The sequence below is a fragment of the Ctenopharyngodon idella genome, chromosome 5 (genome assembly GCF_019924925.1).
Source record: "Ctenopharyngodon idella isolate HZGC_01 chromosome 5, HZGC01, whole genome shotgun sequence".
In the NCBI taxonomy this organism is placed as follows: domain Eukaryota; kingdom Metazoa; phylum Chordata; class Actinopteri; order Cypriniformes; family Xenocyprididae; genus Ctenopharyngodon; species Ctenopharyngodon idella.
The window spans coordinates 35,770,281-35,784,594 of NC_067224.1; the positions used below are offsets into that span (position 1 = coordinate 35,770,281).

The 14,314-nt window shown below is 37.5% G+C and overlaps 1 protein-coding gene across 2 annotated transcripts in view; it reads right to left on the minus strand.

The window, feature by feature from the left end:
* Positions 1-14,314, minus strand: part of srrm4 (serine/arginine repetitive matrix 4) — a 58,745-nt gene that overhangs the window by 16,470 nt on the left and 27,961 nt on the right. For both annotated transcript variants that reach the window (XM_051894170.1, XM_051894172.1), the window contains exon 2: positions 4,671-4,811. In XM_051894170.1, coding sequence (XP_051750130.1) covers positions 4,671-4,811 — 141 coding nt within the window. The remainder of the gene's footprint in view (positions 1-4,670; positions 4,812-14,314) is intronic.

The following is a 14,314-nucleotide window of genomic DNA, read 5'->3' on the forward strand; positions in this document are numbered from 1 at the left end:
GCAATCACAAGTAACGACAAGTCACAATTAGGGCTGTCAAACCATTTATATTTGATTGTAATCATTTTTCTGTCCTTTTTAAATGTAAATAATATGTAATATACTGTATAAGTGCATATCGATAAATGGATCACAGTGTTATTTAAGTAGGCCTATCATTAAGATACTATTATAGATTTTTTAAAATATTTTTATTTTTTATTTTTGTATTTTCATTTTAGTTCAAGTTTTTTCTGGGATAGTCCCGTATTTCAGCTCTATTTTTAGTGTCCCAACTTATTAAGAAAAATCATGTTTTGTCCTATATTTCATATTTCCTAAAATTTCATTATGACTGATAGAATGAGTAGTAATAGTAGTGTTCGGTCACGCGAGAACAGCCCAATCAAATTTGTCATAGAACAAAATTACCATCCAATCACAATTCGTTATCGATTAACTTGCCGTTAGTGAAGGCAGGATAGGCGGAGAATGACACACACCAGAAGAGCTCTCTCTCTTTCCTTCCGCACGATCCCAGTTCTCTCAGACAGCGCGCAATCAGTTCTCATTGCGCCTGAATGGTCAAATACACACATAGTTGTCAAAAAATGTCCATCGTGTGCAGTTTCTCATGTAAATACAGTCGGTTATGGCTTAAGTGGACGTAAACAGGTGGGTGAAACCCGGATATGTGTCAGTATATTACATCCATGAATTCAGTCTTAATGTTAAACAACAAAATATGCTAAATAAATGTATACATGGTAAATAAACCTACTGCATCTGAAAAACAAGTTTATTTAATTTGTATTTCTATTGTATTTGTCGTATTATTTGTAAATGTCTTTTTTATAAAACAATAATTAATCATGAAATAAAATTTCTCATGTTACAAATAAAATTATCATATTGCCCACCCCTTGCTCACCTGTCCCATATTCCACCATGAGAAATACGGTCACCTTAGAACACACACAAACACAGTTTTATCAAATCATACATCATCAATAGCGGTTCACTTCTGCGATTTAGTACGATTGCGTTCATATCAGCAGTGAACCATACTGGAGTTCACATGAACTGTGCACACCCGAATTCAGAAAAGAGTGTTCACGTCATCCAAACGAATCGAACTCTGATGTCAATCGAACTCAGGTAAGCATCAAAAGTGCTAGTGTGAAAGCACTAGGGGTGGGACAAAATATCGATATGGCAATATATCGTCGTCCTTCTCTGTGCGATATGAGAATCGTATCGCTGCGCCAAATATCAATATAATATTTTAATAAAATAAAGCGCTATAAATAGATTTCTCTGCTCAAAGCATCACTACTTCAAGGCGGCACTCAACACACAAATGAGGGAAACGTGAACATAAGTTAACTAGCCTAAGAAAAAGAGGTTTTTAACAGGATGGCATACAGCAGTGTGAGTACAATAGATGCCCCAGCCTTGTTTAAGTTCAAAGTCTTGACGCACTTTTATACCATTGTTGTGACAAACGTAGACATCTTTGACGTTCTTTACTGAGTGCTTAGATATACATGGGAGTGTTTGAAAGCATATATTAGGGATCCACTGATAGACGCCTGCTTTTGAACGCTCCCGTGTATATCTGTGTAAGCGCTCGGTCAAAAGGGTCTGTTTGCACCTGGTAACTTTCATGCATTTTCTCTGATCGGATAGCTATCCAATCGTGAAAAGACCAGGTTGAAATGCCCTCCGAAACGCATTTGAGATGGATTTAAATCCGATCGCTCAAACCACTTCAGGAGGTGGTCTGGGACGCATTCCAGTCAAAACTGTCTATGCATCAGTCTAAATGCATCTGGTTGTTGAAACCACATATGTAAATTTTACTTCTCCCAAAAATACTAAAACTGAAACATATGAGAGTCAGACATGACAGTGCTACTGCATCACGCATCGCTGCAGATGAACAGCTGAGTATCTCTTCAGCAAGCTGACGCGCAAACTGCCGCATATGAAAGTGAAAGTAAGTCGCAGATGCTTAACACACAATTATCTTCATTAAAAGTAATGAGACCTTACCAGTGCTGTTGCCGCTCTCTCCTATTGCGGTCTTTGATTTTGAAATTAGCTAATGATCAATAAAATGCACCTCATATTTGTTGCTTTCGGTGACGTGAACTCCATTAAATCTGCATATAGCGCGGGAACCGAAGATCGGATTTATCCGTTTTGCGGATAAAGAGAGAAAACCTGCACTTAACCTTTTCAATGGCATTTTGTTTTCATAGTTAGACAGATATCATGATGTATCATTATAGGATTGTCTAGCAATGTATCGATTATCGCAGAATTGCGATATTATCGTTATTGTGAGCCATGTATCGTGATTGTATCATATCGTGAGGTACCCTGCGATTCCCACCCCTAGAAAGCACCCTAAATGAAAATGAGAAATGTTACTTTGCCACCTAGCTTTGGCAACTAGTTGAAGTTGAAGTTTATTATATTGTATTTTATTTCATTTCAATTAACGTTTATTTTATTTCAAGTAACTAAAACATTTTTGGTTTTAGTTGTAGTTAACTACTATAATAACCCTGATGGATTGAGGTCATTTTTTTGTAACAATGCTTGTCTCACTTACATACCAAACTTGGAGCTTGAGCCGAACTTCGGGCTAAAGCCGTCTTTCCGAAGACAGCAAGCCAAGTTCGTTTTATTATTAACCGTCAAGACTGAATGGGCAGGCGAACTCATGAACTGTGATATTTAAACAAAAATTTAATATTGATATTGGTAAACACTACACATATGATAGTGTCACAAATATTGCAGTGCCAGTAACCATCTGGTTAACACTCCATCATGGCAAGTGGCGGTATTGCACAAAATCATGTCAGAGATGATGACAGATGAAAATGAGACACTCTATCCACACCTGAAGTAAGTGTGATTCATTGGCCAAAAAAGGAGAAAATACAAAATAAAGTTAAGAATGAATTTAAAAGATTTAGCATCAGAATAACTTTTTGTTATTTTGTTACAATGTCTATAAATACTGCAATAATATTGTTATTGTGAAATTTTTTGTTCATGATATTTGTGTAGTGAAATATATCATGATATCATGGCAGCCCTAGTTTCAATCAGCTCTGAAATCAAACTGTTGTTAGTAGTAACACTTTTGATGCAACACATTCAGATCCATTGACTAATGTGAATTTCACAGAGATGTATCTAGTTTTGCCCTTTATTTAGCTTATGGGTTTGCTCTCCAGCTTTTAAAGTCTTTCCGTCAGTTTCAGTTGACCTTGAATACACACAGGTAACGAACACACCCCTAATGGCCACAATCACTTCAGCTGTCAGAAGGAACAGCGCGGAGAGGGTCGTCTTGTGAGTTAGACTGAGCACTGACACACTCAGGAGAATAGACAAGGTTAGAGAGTTAAAAGGCTGTCAACATTTATAAATGACATTTCACTGAGGGCTTCAGAACTGTTTACATTCCCAGCAATGCTGTATGTACCTTTCAGCTTTGGATAAAAAAAATGCAACGTTTCCCATAATTAAAATAAAGAGGCTTAAGCTTGTTACAAAAGTTATGAAAAGAAAACTGTGCAAGCAAAAATAAATAAATAAATCACACATAAATCTTTTGACTACTGACACACTCCAAAGGATGTCAAACTTACGGAGTGAAAGAACTGTCAAGACTAATAAAAGACTTTAAATAGAAGGGTCTTCCCAAAGGACAGAAGCCCTCTATTTAAATGTCACTTTATTGAGACTGAAAATGACACTACACAATAAGTCTTTTCACATTTGAGATGTTTCTTTTATTTGGATGAGAAAGCATGTCGAAAATAACTGTTTGTGTACATGATTTAGGATTCTTTGATTGTACAGATGAAGGAAAGCTGTTTGTGGATTTTGTGGTTTAGCTTGATCTGACTTAATCATTATTCGATCTTGCATTGTTTAGCTGCCGTTGTGTGCTTGATTATAAAATCTCAGCTGAAAAAAATGCATTTGCATCTGCTGTTTTCTGGCAGAAAACTGAGCATGAACTCAACTAGAGATTAGCATGTTTAAGATAACACTTGATCTGCCGTCCTTCCTGTTTTACATAATGATGCACTGCTTTTGGTCTGTGTTATCGTGCACACTTTGAAGATATCAGTGGAATTATGCCGTTGAGAATCCAATGCTGAATCAATTCCTTTCATCAGGTGGAGTTTGAATTTTAGTGGATGGGAAGTAAGAGGACCCCATAAAAGACACCCGTGTTAAAAATTCCAGCAACACCTAAATGTTTACACTGTGGCAAGGAGATAAGAATGTTTGTGCCTGCCATGCTTTAAAGTTTGGGGTTTCTAATTCATGCTTACAGAGTGAGGATGAAGCTTAGAAGTGGATTCAGTGCTTCATATTTTCATGTGTTTGATCTTCTCTGGGGTCAAAATAAAATTCACATTTGAATAGCTTTATCTATATAAAGGTTCTATGGTTAAATTGTACAACGTTTTCAACAGCACATGCTGTTTTCAACCACTTCAAAGTTGGTTTAAATCAGCTATTTTACCATCAGAGAGCCTACAAATAGCCTAGTTCTTTTCTATAACAGCAAATACATACTGAAGTGTTTGCTCCTAAGCACTGAAACGTCTTTGATGAATATGTGTGTGTGAGGAACAGGTTTAGAAGGTACAGACCTGCGAGCTCGGCGGTGACTGTGGCGTTTACGTCCTCTGCGTTTTGTGTGTCCATTTTTCTCATGCCTTTTTGCAACAGTGTCTTTCGTTTCCACTTTCTCCTCTTCATCTTTAGGTGCAAGGCTAGCTGCTGTTTCCAATCTGGAAGAACAGAATATCAAAAACTCTTTAGCATCAAATATTTCAAAGTCAACAGGTTGTTAAATCCAAATTAAAATCCAGAAAATAACATGATCTTTTTTTGTGTGTTATCCATTGGTAAAGTTTGGGCAGTTATGTAATGATCTTGAATAATAACGGCTTAATAATAAAACTAAAATACATTGTTCTGAAGGCATAAAAATGCCCATCATTTTGTTATTCAGCTTGTAAGTGCACTCATGTTAGAAGAGCGGGGCTGGGTTTGGTTCTCTGCTGAGAAACATTGAGCATTTTCATGTTTCTCTTCTAGACCTTCATAAATGCAGAGGTCATCTGCTCAGCATTCAAATGAGGTGTCAACAGAGAAGCCTTTATTTACACGCCTCAGTTGAACTGACATTTCTGAAATTATTTGTGCGTATCCCAAGGTTGGCACATGGTTTGGAAACTCAAGACTCCTATGTGCTTGTCTTTCTGTCAGTGGAGGAGAGCAAAAAGTGTGATATGTGTATTCTTCATGATTTGATTTTTAAACCAGAGAAAACTGAAAATTTCACACTCAAGCCATTGCCAGATATATTTTTCATGCAGTTTGATGATTCACTGATTGCACCCGGCAAGGCTGAAAAATTTAATAATTGGTTGACATGAAAACTGAGTAATTCGGTTTGTGTTAGCTGTACAATGTATTGCTTACTAAAAAGTAAACTGTCAGGGTGATCGCTTTCGTATCCATAGGTATTTGTATGTGAAGTGTACATATTTTTGTTCATTTACACACACACGCATTTAAAAACACTTCCATTACTGATCCACATTTGGCCAGTTACCAATGATTTAGTGTTAGCAGTTTTAATTTTTGTAACACTAAAGCTGCAGCTTAACGCTCTTTACTCTATTCACAATCAAAATGTGTCTGATTGAAATGGCACTTGAGAAGAGAGAGACCCAGGTGATTCAGCAAAGACCGTGACATGACACTTGAGCCATTCTTTTCTTGTCATTGACATGTTCCTCACAAACAGTTTGAAAATAAATGCATAAATAAAACTGATTGCTAGAGCTGGGTAAGTAGGCCTGACTTGATCTCCATGGCATAATTACAGATCCACCTCTGGAGTGTGAGAGTGTATGTTGCGTGCATATGTCTGCGTGCGGCCCCGTACATTTGTACATGAATTTGTGTGTCTGAGTGCCTGCATAGTGTGTGTGTGTCTGATTGTAATGAGAAGTTAATCAGTCTTGCAGATTAAACACTGATTGCCTCTCTCTCTCAGCAGCAGGAGGAGGCCTGCCCTCTGCCACCTCTGGATAAGAGAGGGCAAAGCACAATCACATTATTAATGTCAACCTTCCGGCACCGTAGCCCTACAAGGCCCTCCAATGGGCCAGTACGTGATTGGAAAATACACTGCCCTGCTGGGTATAATAAGGAGAGGATTACAGACGGTGAAACAGTGAAAACAAGTTGGTGTGAGGGCAGTTGAATGAGATGTTTATAAGTCTGAGTGTAATCACACGTTATTGGTGGTCAAAAAAAGGTCTGTGATTTTAAAAATTTAATTTTCAAAGTTGATACAAAAAAACATGTCAAATAATAATAATAAAAAAAACCTACTCATGAGAATGTTGTTTAAGCCTCAGGAATAACTAAACTTTACAGGAATTATTACTGGTTGATATAAATGTTGTTCCAGGAACAACGATATTGTTTATCCAGTAACATGTCCCTTGGTGATGAAATCACAATAAGTGTGGTTGAAGCAGAGATGGAAACTCAAGTCTGCGACTTGGATTCGAGTCGCACTTAAGTCACAAAAATAAACGACTTGCGACTTGACTTGGACTCGTGAACTACTAACTCGAGACTTAACTTGGACTTGTGAACCACTAACCCAAGACTTGACTCAAGACTTGACTTGGACTTGAAGACAGAGACTTGTGAAAAATACAAGTCTTTTGGTGTGACATTCCCGATTACGTTCTCTGTTTACTACCCCACATGATGGCATGAAACACCACATTTTACTATCCATTCATTCCCAAATATGTGCTGCTCACAAATCATCTCTAAACACACCAAGCCATCGAGCGCGTGACGCATCTGAAGGCACGCAAATTCATCACCCATTAGAAAACTTGTTAAATTAGAAACAAATAACAATATAGCCAAGCTTTACCTTGCGATAAACTTTGTCATTTCATTTTGAAAAGCAATCAATTAATCCGAAGGGAAGCTACGGTGTTGCACAGCTGCAGAGGCTTGCTTGTGGTCCATTTTCAAGAAGTACATGTCCTTTTCATTTTTTTTTTGCCCAAGTATTTGATAATGCATATAATATAAGATGGAAATGTTGTTTGTTGTTTTGTTTACTGTAACGCTTGGCTATACATAGGTTTTGTTACTGCCGGCGCTCACTGGAAGACTACATTTTCCAGCATTGCTTGAGATCTACAGCAAACTACGGCAACTCATATAGCTCAAAATACACAGCACTTTTTTCCTTGCGTTGGTTCTAAATGGTATAATTTTGTATAAAGTTAGAAAGTAATAGAAATGATTTAAGTAGTATTTTGTGTGCTTTATTAGACAATTTTAAAGTAAAAGTAATCTGTTTTGATATTTAAATACACTGTTAATTACAATAACAACTAGCTGAAAAAATATATTGATAAAAATAGAACAAAGACTTGACTTTAGACTTCACTTGGACCCCTAAAGACTTGAGACTTGACTTGGACCTCAAAGACTTGAGACTTGACTTGGACTTGATTTGGTCCTCAAAGACTTGAGACTTGACTGCAGGGACTTGAACATGTCTGGGTTGAAGGGTCAGAACAATGGACTAAACACAGTTCTGTCAGGAACACAGTGATAACCACGGTAAACAGAACAGAACCAACATAAATGTATTGCAGATATCATTAATGTTACATTAAATTATTGTCATTAAGAACAACATAAATCAAGATAAATGACAGTCTGATTCGAAGAGGAATATCAGAAGGCCAAGTCCTGACTGTGGATGAGAGGAGGAGCTGGGGATGGAGGAGGGTAATTAGCTCCTGAGCAACATGATAATGCCGCTGAAAACACTGAATGGACCTTTATAGGGATGCTGTGATAGGCGTCGTATTCCAATAGGTAGACGTGGATCAGCTGAGAGTCAGCTGATGCGAGCTTGACTCGTGTGACCTGCCAGAACTAATGCTATCAAAGATTAGTGACAAGTAGCATGCAGTTTGGATTGGCGGTATGGTTCTGTTCTGGGCAAGAACTCCCTGCCCATCCATGCAGCCTAGCATGGAAAAGAGCAGGGAGCGCAGTGATAACCCCATAAAAAAAACAGAAGGATGTACCGACAACCACCAACTGACAGTGAAAAATCTGGAGTATCAAGATCCCCCTTGCCCCTTTAAATGCAGTTACCCAGATGAGCTTAGGCAACAAGCATATTGCCAATACCAGAAAAAGCTTAAGCAACAAGCATGTTGCCAATAATAACCAGAAAAGCATTTCAGCATCAGAGCTGCCAGATTAAGCAAGCCAACAACGAAGTCAAGAGGGTACATGCAGGAGGGTGGTTCTTCTTCTGAGCATTCTATAAATTATTTCTATAAATTACATGCCGTCTGGAAATGAAGAAAGTGAAGATTAAATGATCAACATCGATTAAGCTCTGTTTGCTTATGGTTTGTATATCCGCAGTAAAAGTTCCAGTTACTTTTGAGTGACGAATACAGACTACTATCCCCTGCTGGTGTGGACCGTTTCTCTCATTCATGTATTGAATGTGCATGCTTGTTGACTGTAGTCTTGCGCTGTGTTGAGCGCAACTTGACCCAGACGTAGGCAACGTAATGCGACAACACGGATGCTTGTTGCCACTAGTTCTTGATCTTGGCTTGGTGTATCTGAGCTGTTAAGCCACAAACATGTTACCAATAACCATCAGTAGTCTTAGGCAACAAGCATATTGCTGATATTGATATTGCATATTGAACCTAAAAAACCTTGAGGTCAACATGAAATTCAATTTGATCCTGCTTGATGTGACTTACAAGTCTTGTGGTAAACCTTTCATTCGTGCAAGTTGTCTTTTAACAATCTTACTCAAAATGTGAAGATCACTTTCGTTCTGGAATGGCGTTTCTTCTCTTCTCAGTTGCCTACTAGGGCAAAAACATCCTTAACTACTCCCCTGCAACAGACAGACTGCTGAGAGCTAGAGACGAAAAGAGAGCTTCTTGAGAGCTTCATTTGGAAATACGTCAAAAAAACTGAGATAAGGTCGGTGGCAAGTTCCGGTTCACGCAGACTTAAGCAACAAATATGTCGCCAAATACAACCGGATGGCTTAATGCGAAAAGTGTGATGTCAATATGTAGATAGCTTTAAAGGCATAATATATAAGAATTCCAAAAAAAAAAAAAAAATCACCAGAACAATGTTAAATATTTTGTTGACTTGTGTACTTGCATTATCCCAAATATTTCTAACAATGTTTAAATCAAGAGAATTTTTTTCCAGTTAAGTGGTCCGTGTCATAGCGTAGCCTGTCAATGATGTTATATTCTCATTATCTTCAGCTGTTAGTTTAATTCCTGTAGAAACCAAGAAAACACAGAGCTGATAGCCAGGAGCTTAAAACAGCATGTTGGCAATAACCAAACAGGCCTAATGCAACTAGTTGCCTTAAGCAACAAGCATGTTGCTGATATCTAAATAGGCTTAAGCACAGCATGTTGGCAGTGATATTCAGGTAAGCCTAAGCAACAAGCAGGATTCCTATAATAAACAGATAAGCCTTGAGCAACAAGCATGTTTCCAATACAACCAGATAAGTCTTAGCAATAAGCACATTACTGATGCACTATAAGCATGATGCTGATACCCAGATAAGCTTAGTACAGTATGTTGGCAATAATTCAAGAAAGCCTAAAGTAACAAGCATGTTTTCAATAAGCAACAAGCATGGTAAACACTAAGCATGTTGATGATACCCAGATAAGCTTAGCACAGCATTTTGGCAATGATACTGTTTAAGCCAAACATAACAAGCATGTTTCCAATAATAACTATATAGCCTTAAGCAACGCACAACATAAGTAACACACATTGCCATTGTGATCGCATAAGCCTTGCAAGAAGCCAGTTACTGAAAACAACTAGGTAAGTCTTAAGCAACAAGCATGTTGCTGATACCCAGCCAATAACCTGATAGCTTTTGAACAATGAGCATAAAAAAAAAAAAAAAAAAAAAGAAAACTTTAGCTTTGCTTCGTGAAGACATTCAGAGATGAATGGAGGGTGAAATATAGCCAGAAGTGGCACTATGAAGGAGATCTACAGTCCTTCATTCAGGGAGTGTAGATTGAGATGATGCAGTTTTGCCCATGAAATTCACCATCTAATTAGTTCCTAAGCAACTTGATAAAGCTGCTGATAATACTCTGATAATACTATAGGGATACTGTGAGAGTTGTAATAGAAGCTTTCTTTCAATTTTCCACAGACTTCTTTAAAGCCAGACTCTTTCTTACTGGCCATCAGCTAGAGAGACTTGCTGATGAGAGCTTTAAATGAAATTGATTTCCCCATCACTGAATGACTTTTCTCTGATCGGCTTCAGAATTTATGGAAGAACTTCTCCACAGGGAGTCAGATTTATGGAGCGCTGTTTATATCTGTCTCAAACACACCACACACACACACACACACACACCGGTTTGGGCTTGCTAACTTTCAAAGCTGTCTTGAGTGCTTGTAATCCATTACTCTGGAAAGTACAGATCATTTGAAGGGTCTAAATGGAACTATTCAGAGTTCACAGCAGGAAAAAGCTTTCTAGCAAATAACAAGCTGCAGATTTTAGCTGCAGAACATTTAATGTAGAACTGTTAAGACACTTAAGCCTTTCTGTTTGTTAGCAGTTATGGAATGGATACTTCTATGGTTTAGCTTGATTTAAAAAACAAACAAAAAAAACAAAAAAAAAAACAAAAATATATTGTGATTGGGTTTGTGACAATTCACAAAGACAAAAAAAAAAAAAAAAAAGTCCAATAATAAGGAAAATCTGTTTACCACTTTCAAGGTGTAACGTAGGGAAGCGGGACAACAGAGTTGGAGATCCACATGGAGGCTTTATTTACAGAAAGAGCGCAGTCGTACAGGCAGTAGGTCAAACACCAGCAAACAGGAAGGCAAGGCAAAAGAGTAATCCAAAACACAGGCATAGGTCAAGGCAGGCAGCAAACAATCAACAAACAAGGAAACAGTCCAGGGTCAAAACACAGGCTACTCAAGACAAGGCAGGACAAGGAACAAACAAAATGCAAACCAATGGCTAAACAATACTCAGCCCTGTGTGTATGTCTGAGTGCAGCTTATAAAGAGTCACTGATGGGAAACAGGTGAGTGTGTGATTAGTTCCTAGATGGGGAATTGTGAGAAATGGAGTCCATATAACCAAGCTGATGAAGACCCAGATGAAGTGTGCCCACAGATCCAGGGCACATGTAACACAAGGATATGGGCATGATTTATATAAACTTACATAAATTCACATTTGGCCAGTTCCTAATTATTTAGTTTTAGCAATGTTGATTGTTCTAACACTAAAACTGCAGATAAACCAAATGCTCAAGAATTAGGGGTTTGTTCATATGGCATGGACAATATTAAAAGTGGCATTTACCTTAGAAATTACCACTAATAAATATTTTGATGATTAAAAAAGCTTATGACAACCACAAACTTGGGTCTATAAAAAACATTGTTCATATAAATAAATTAGTCAGGGACAAGAAAATAATAACTGACAATCAGGGACTATGAAGTGTTGAAAATGTAGGGCCCTGTCCTGTCTGTGGAGTGTTGTTTGTGCTGTGATATGGAGTCTCAGTGGCAGTCTAATGGCAGCTCTCCAGGTTGTGTTGATGTGTTTCTGTTGTTGAGAATGAGTCACGGCTCCTAGCTCAGGTCTCCTCACAGCCACTGTCATATGACACCGATACTGGTGTGATGGGAGAGAAAGGCAGGGGAAGAAATGGAAGACTGAGAAGGGAGCGTGATCTAGAAAGAGAAGGCAGATGGCCTGGGATGCACACAAACACACAGAAAAAGGTGGGTGGGAGAAATGTCACATCTCCACAAAGACGACAGAGAATTCAGAGGTCTGTTTTAGAAGTTTGTAGCCATGAAGACACACAGGTGCCCAAACACACATATAGGCCCTATTGCCACCAGGTATAGTGATGCAATTTTTGTGATCCCATCACAAGAGGTCTACACAAAATACAAGTAGAAACAGGGTCTAAAACAGGGGTCAGCAACTTTTTTGTCATGAAGTGCCACGTCTTTTACGTCTTACAAACATGCATATGTTTATCTACATTTCACGAACTGGTCAGTGGAGGAGGCTGAATATTTATGAAATATTTGCTAAAAAAAAAAACTGCACATGCGCTGCAGTTTTGTTGGGAATACATGCAATGCACATCAGATTGCAACATTAAGGTTTTATAAAAAGAAGTTTCAAAATGTGAAATTGTATTCATTCATGCATGCAAACATACCTTTCTTTCAAGATAAGATCTAATTGACTTTGAGATATTTTTCAAAATATCTTTAGTGTTCCACAGAAGAAAGAGTAACACTTTATTTCAACGGTTCACTTTAAACATTCTACTAACTATGAGTAACAATGCACCTACATGTCAACTAACTCTCATTAGAGTATTAGTAGACTGTCTGCTTAATATCTGATAACAATTTTAATGCTTCTCCAACAGACATTCTACTGATTATATGTAACTTTACGAGTACATGTCAACTTATTCTATTAACCCTAATCCTAACAGTCTACTCTAATGTATGTTATTTGACATGTAGTTGACAAGTTACTTATAGTTAGTAGAATGTCTAAAGTGGACCATCGAAATAAAGTGTAACCAAAGAAATTCATACAGGTATGGAATAACATGAAGGTAGGGCTGTGACGATAACCGTATTACCGCGGTAATGAGATTCCTACCACAGTGTTGAGGTAAGATACAATTTATACAAAACGAAATTCACTTTAAAGAAAGGCTTACTACAAAACAAAACTTAATGAAGTGGTCAAAATCATGTCTGACCCACTGCATGTCTGCATATTGCACTGCAATATGAAACTAAATAGGCTACATTTTCTTTGACCGTCTGGCTGACGAACTCACTGGCACGTTCTGATGGATTTTTACTCATGACAGCTGAAACAACTTAAAATAGGCCTACTCCGTCATTTTAGACATCATTACAAACTACAAATTGTCTACTTTTATTTGTGTACATTCACAATAAAAACAAAACCTTCTGCTTTTGTAAAATAATAAAAAAAAACACAAAAAAAAACAATGCGCTTTCATCTGTCTCTGAATCTTTCTGAAACGTCTAAAAAATTAACTGAAACTCAGCGAATAATTATCACACAAACATGAAACATACATCTAAAGAAAGCTTGAAATGTCTACTTTTAAATAAAACAATTCACATTTAAAACAAATATTCTCCTGAATTATAATCTGTATGAAACTAAAGAGATGCACAATTTCTCCTGACTCATGTTGCGAATGTTAATGCTGCAGTGGTGTTTCTAATACAACGGCTGAGAGAGTGACGGCAAATTTGGCATATTTCTCTCTTCTGGACAATGTAAGCAATCTTTCTATATGTTTCCTATCTTTTGGAAAGTCGTAGAAATGACATATAATAAATAAAACAAGACTATTCATTCTGTGGAATATTTTTAATCGTTTTCTCAAAGTACTATTGTATAGGTGTAATTTGCGGGTGGGACATGTCCCCACGACCCTACCACTTTTTTGCAACATCTCGCGGCACGCACAGATGTACCTAAAAGAAAGAAACATCCCAATTCGATAAGAAATTTGTTGGTCTGTGTTAAATAAGAGGCGATCTCTCGCTGGAATTGGTTGTTTTTGCCGCTGTTATCAGTTCTCTTGGCGCTCGTGCAAAAGGCACACAAACATGTCCTTGCTCTTGATATACAATCACTGAAGAACACCTTTGGTTTTAATGAGAAAAAAAAAACTATACGAGGACGGAATTTCAACAAGTTTCAACAAGCTTGTGCGTTTATATCCACGGACTGTTACCTCTTACCTGAAAAACAATGTCTAAAGAAATCAGAATCAAGTTTAGCACAACTCACCATAACTAAGCAATGTTGGGGCATGTTGAGCTCAGCTTGTTCTTTCTGTAGCTTTCTTAGGTTGTTATTCTTTGAATAATTTATTGTACAAAAAAAAAAAAGGGTTACAAACAATGACAAAAACTGTTCCATAATTCCTATTAAACTCAAACGATATCGAAAAAAGAACAAAGTTATATAAATAAGTATTATTTTGTGTTATTATTGTTAATATGTTATTGTTAACATGGGGGGGGGGGGGGGGGGGCTACATGAGGGTGACAGAATTGTAATCATTTTTGGTGA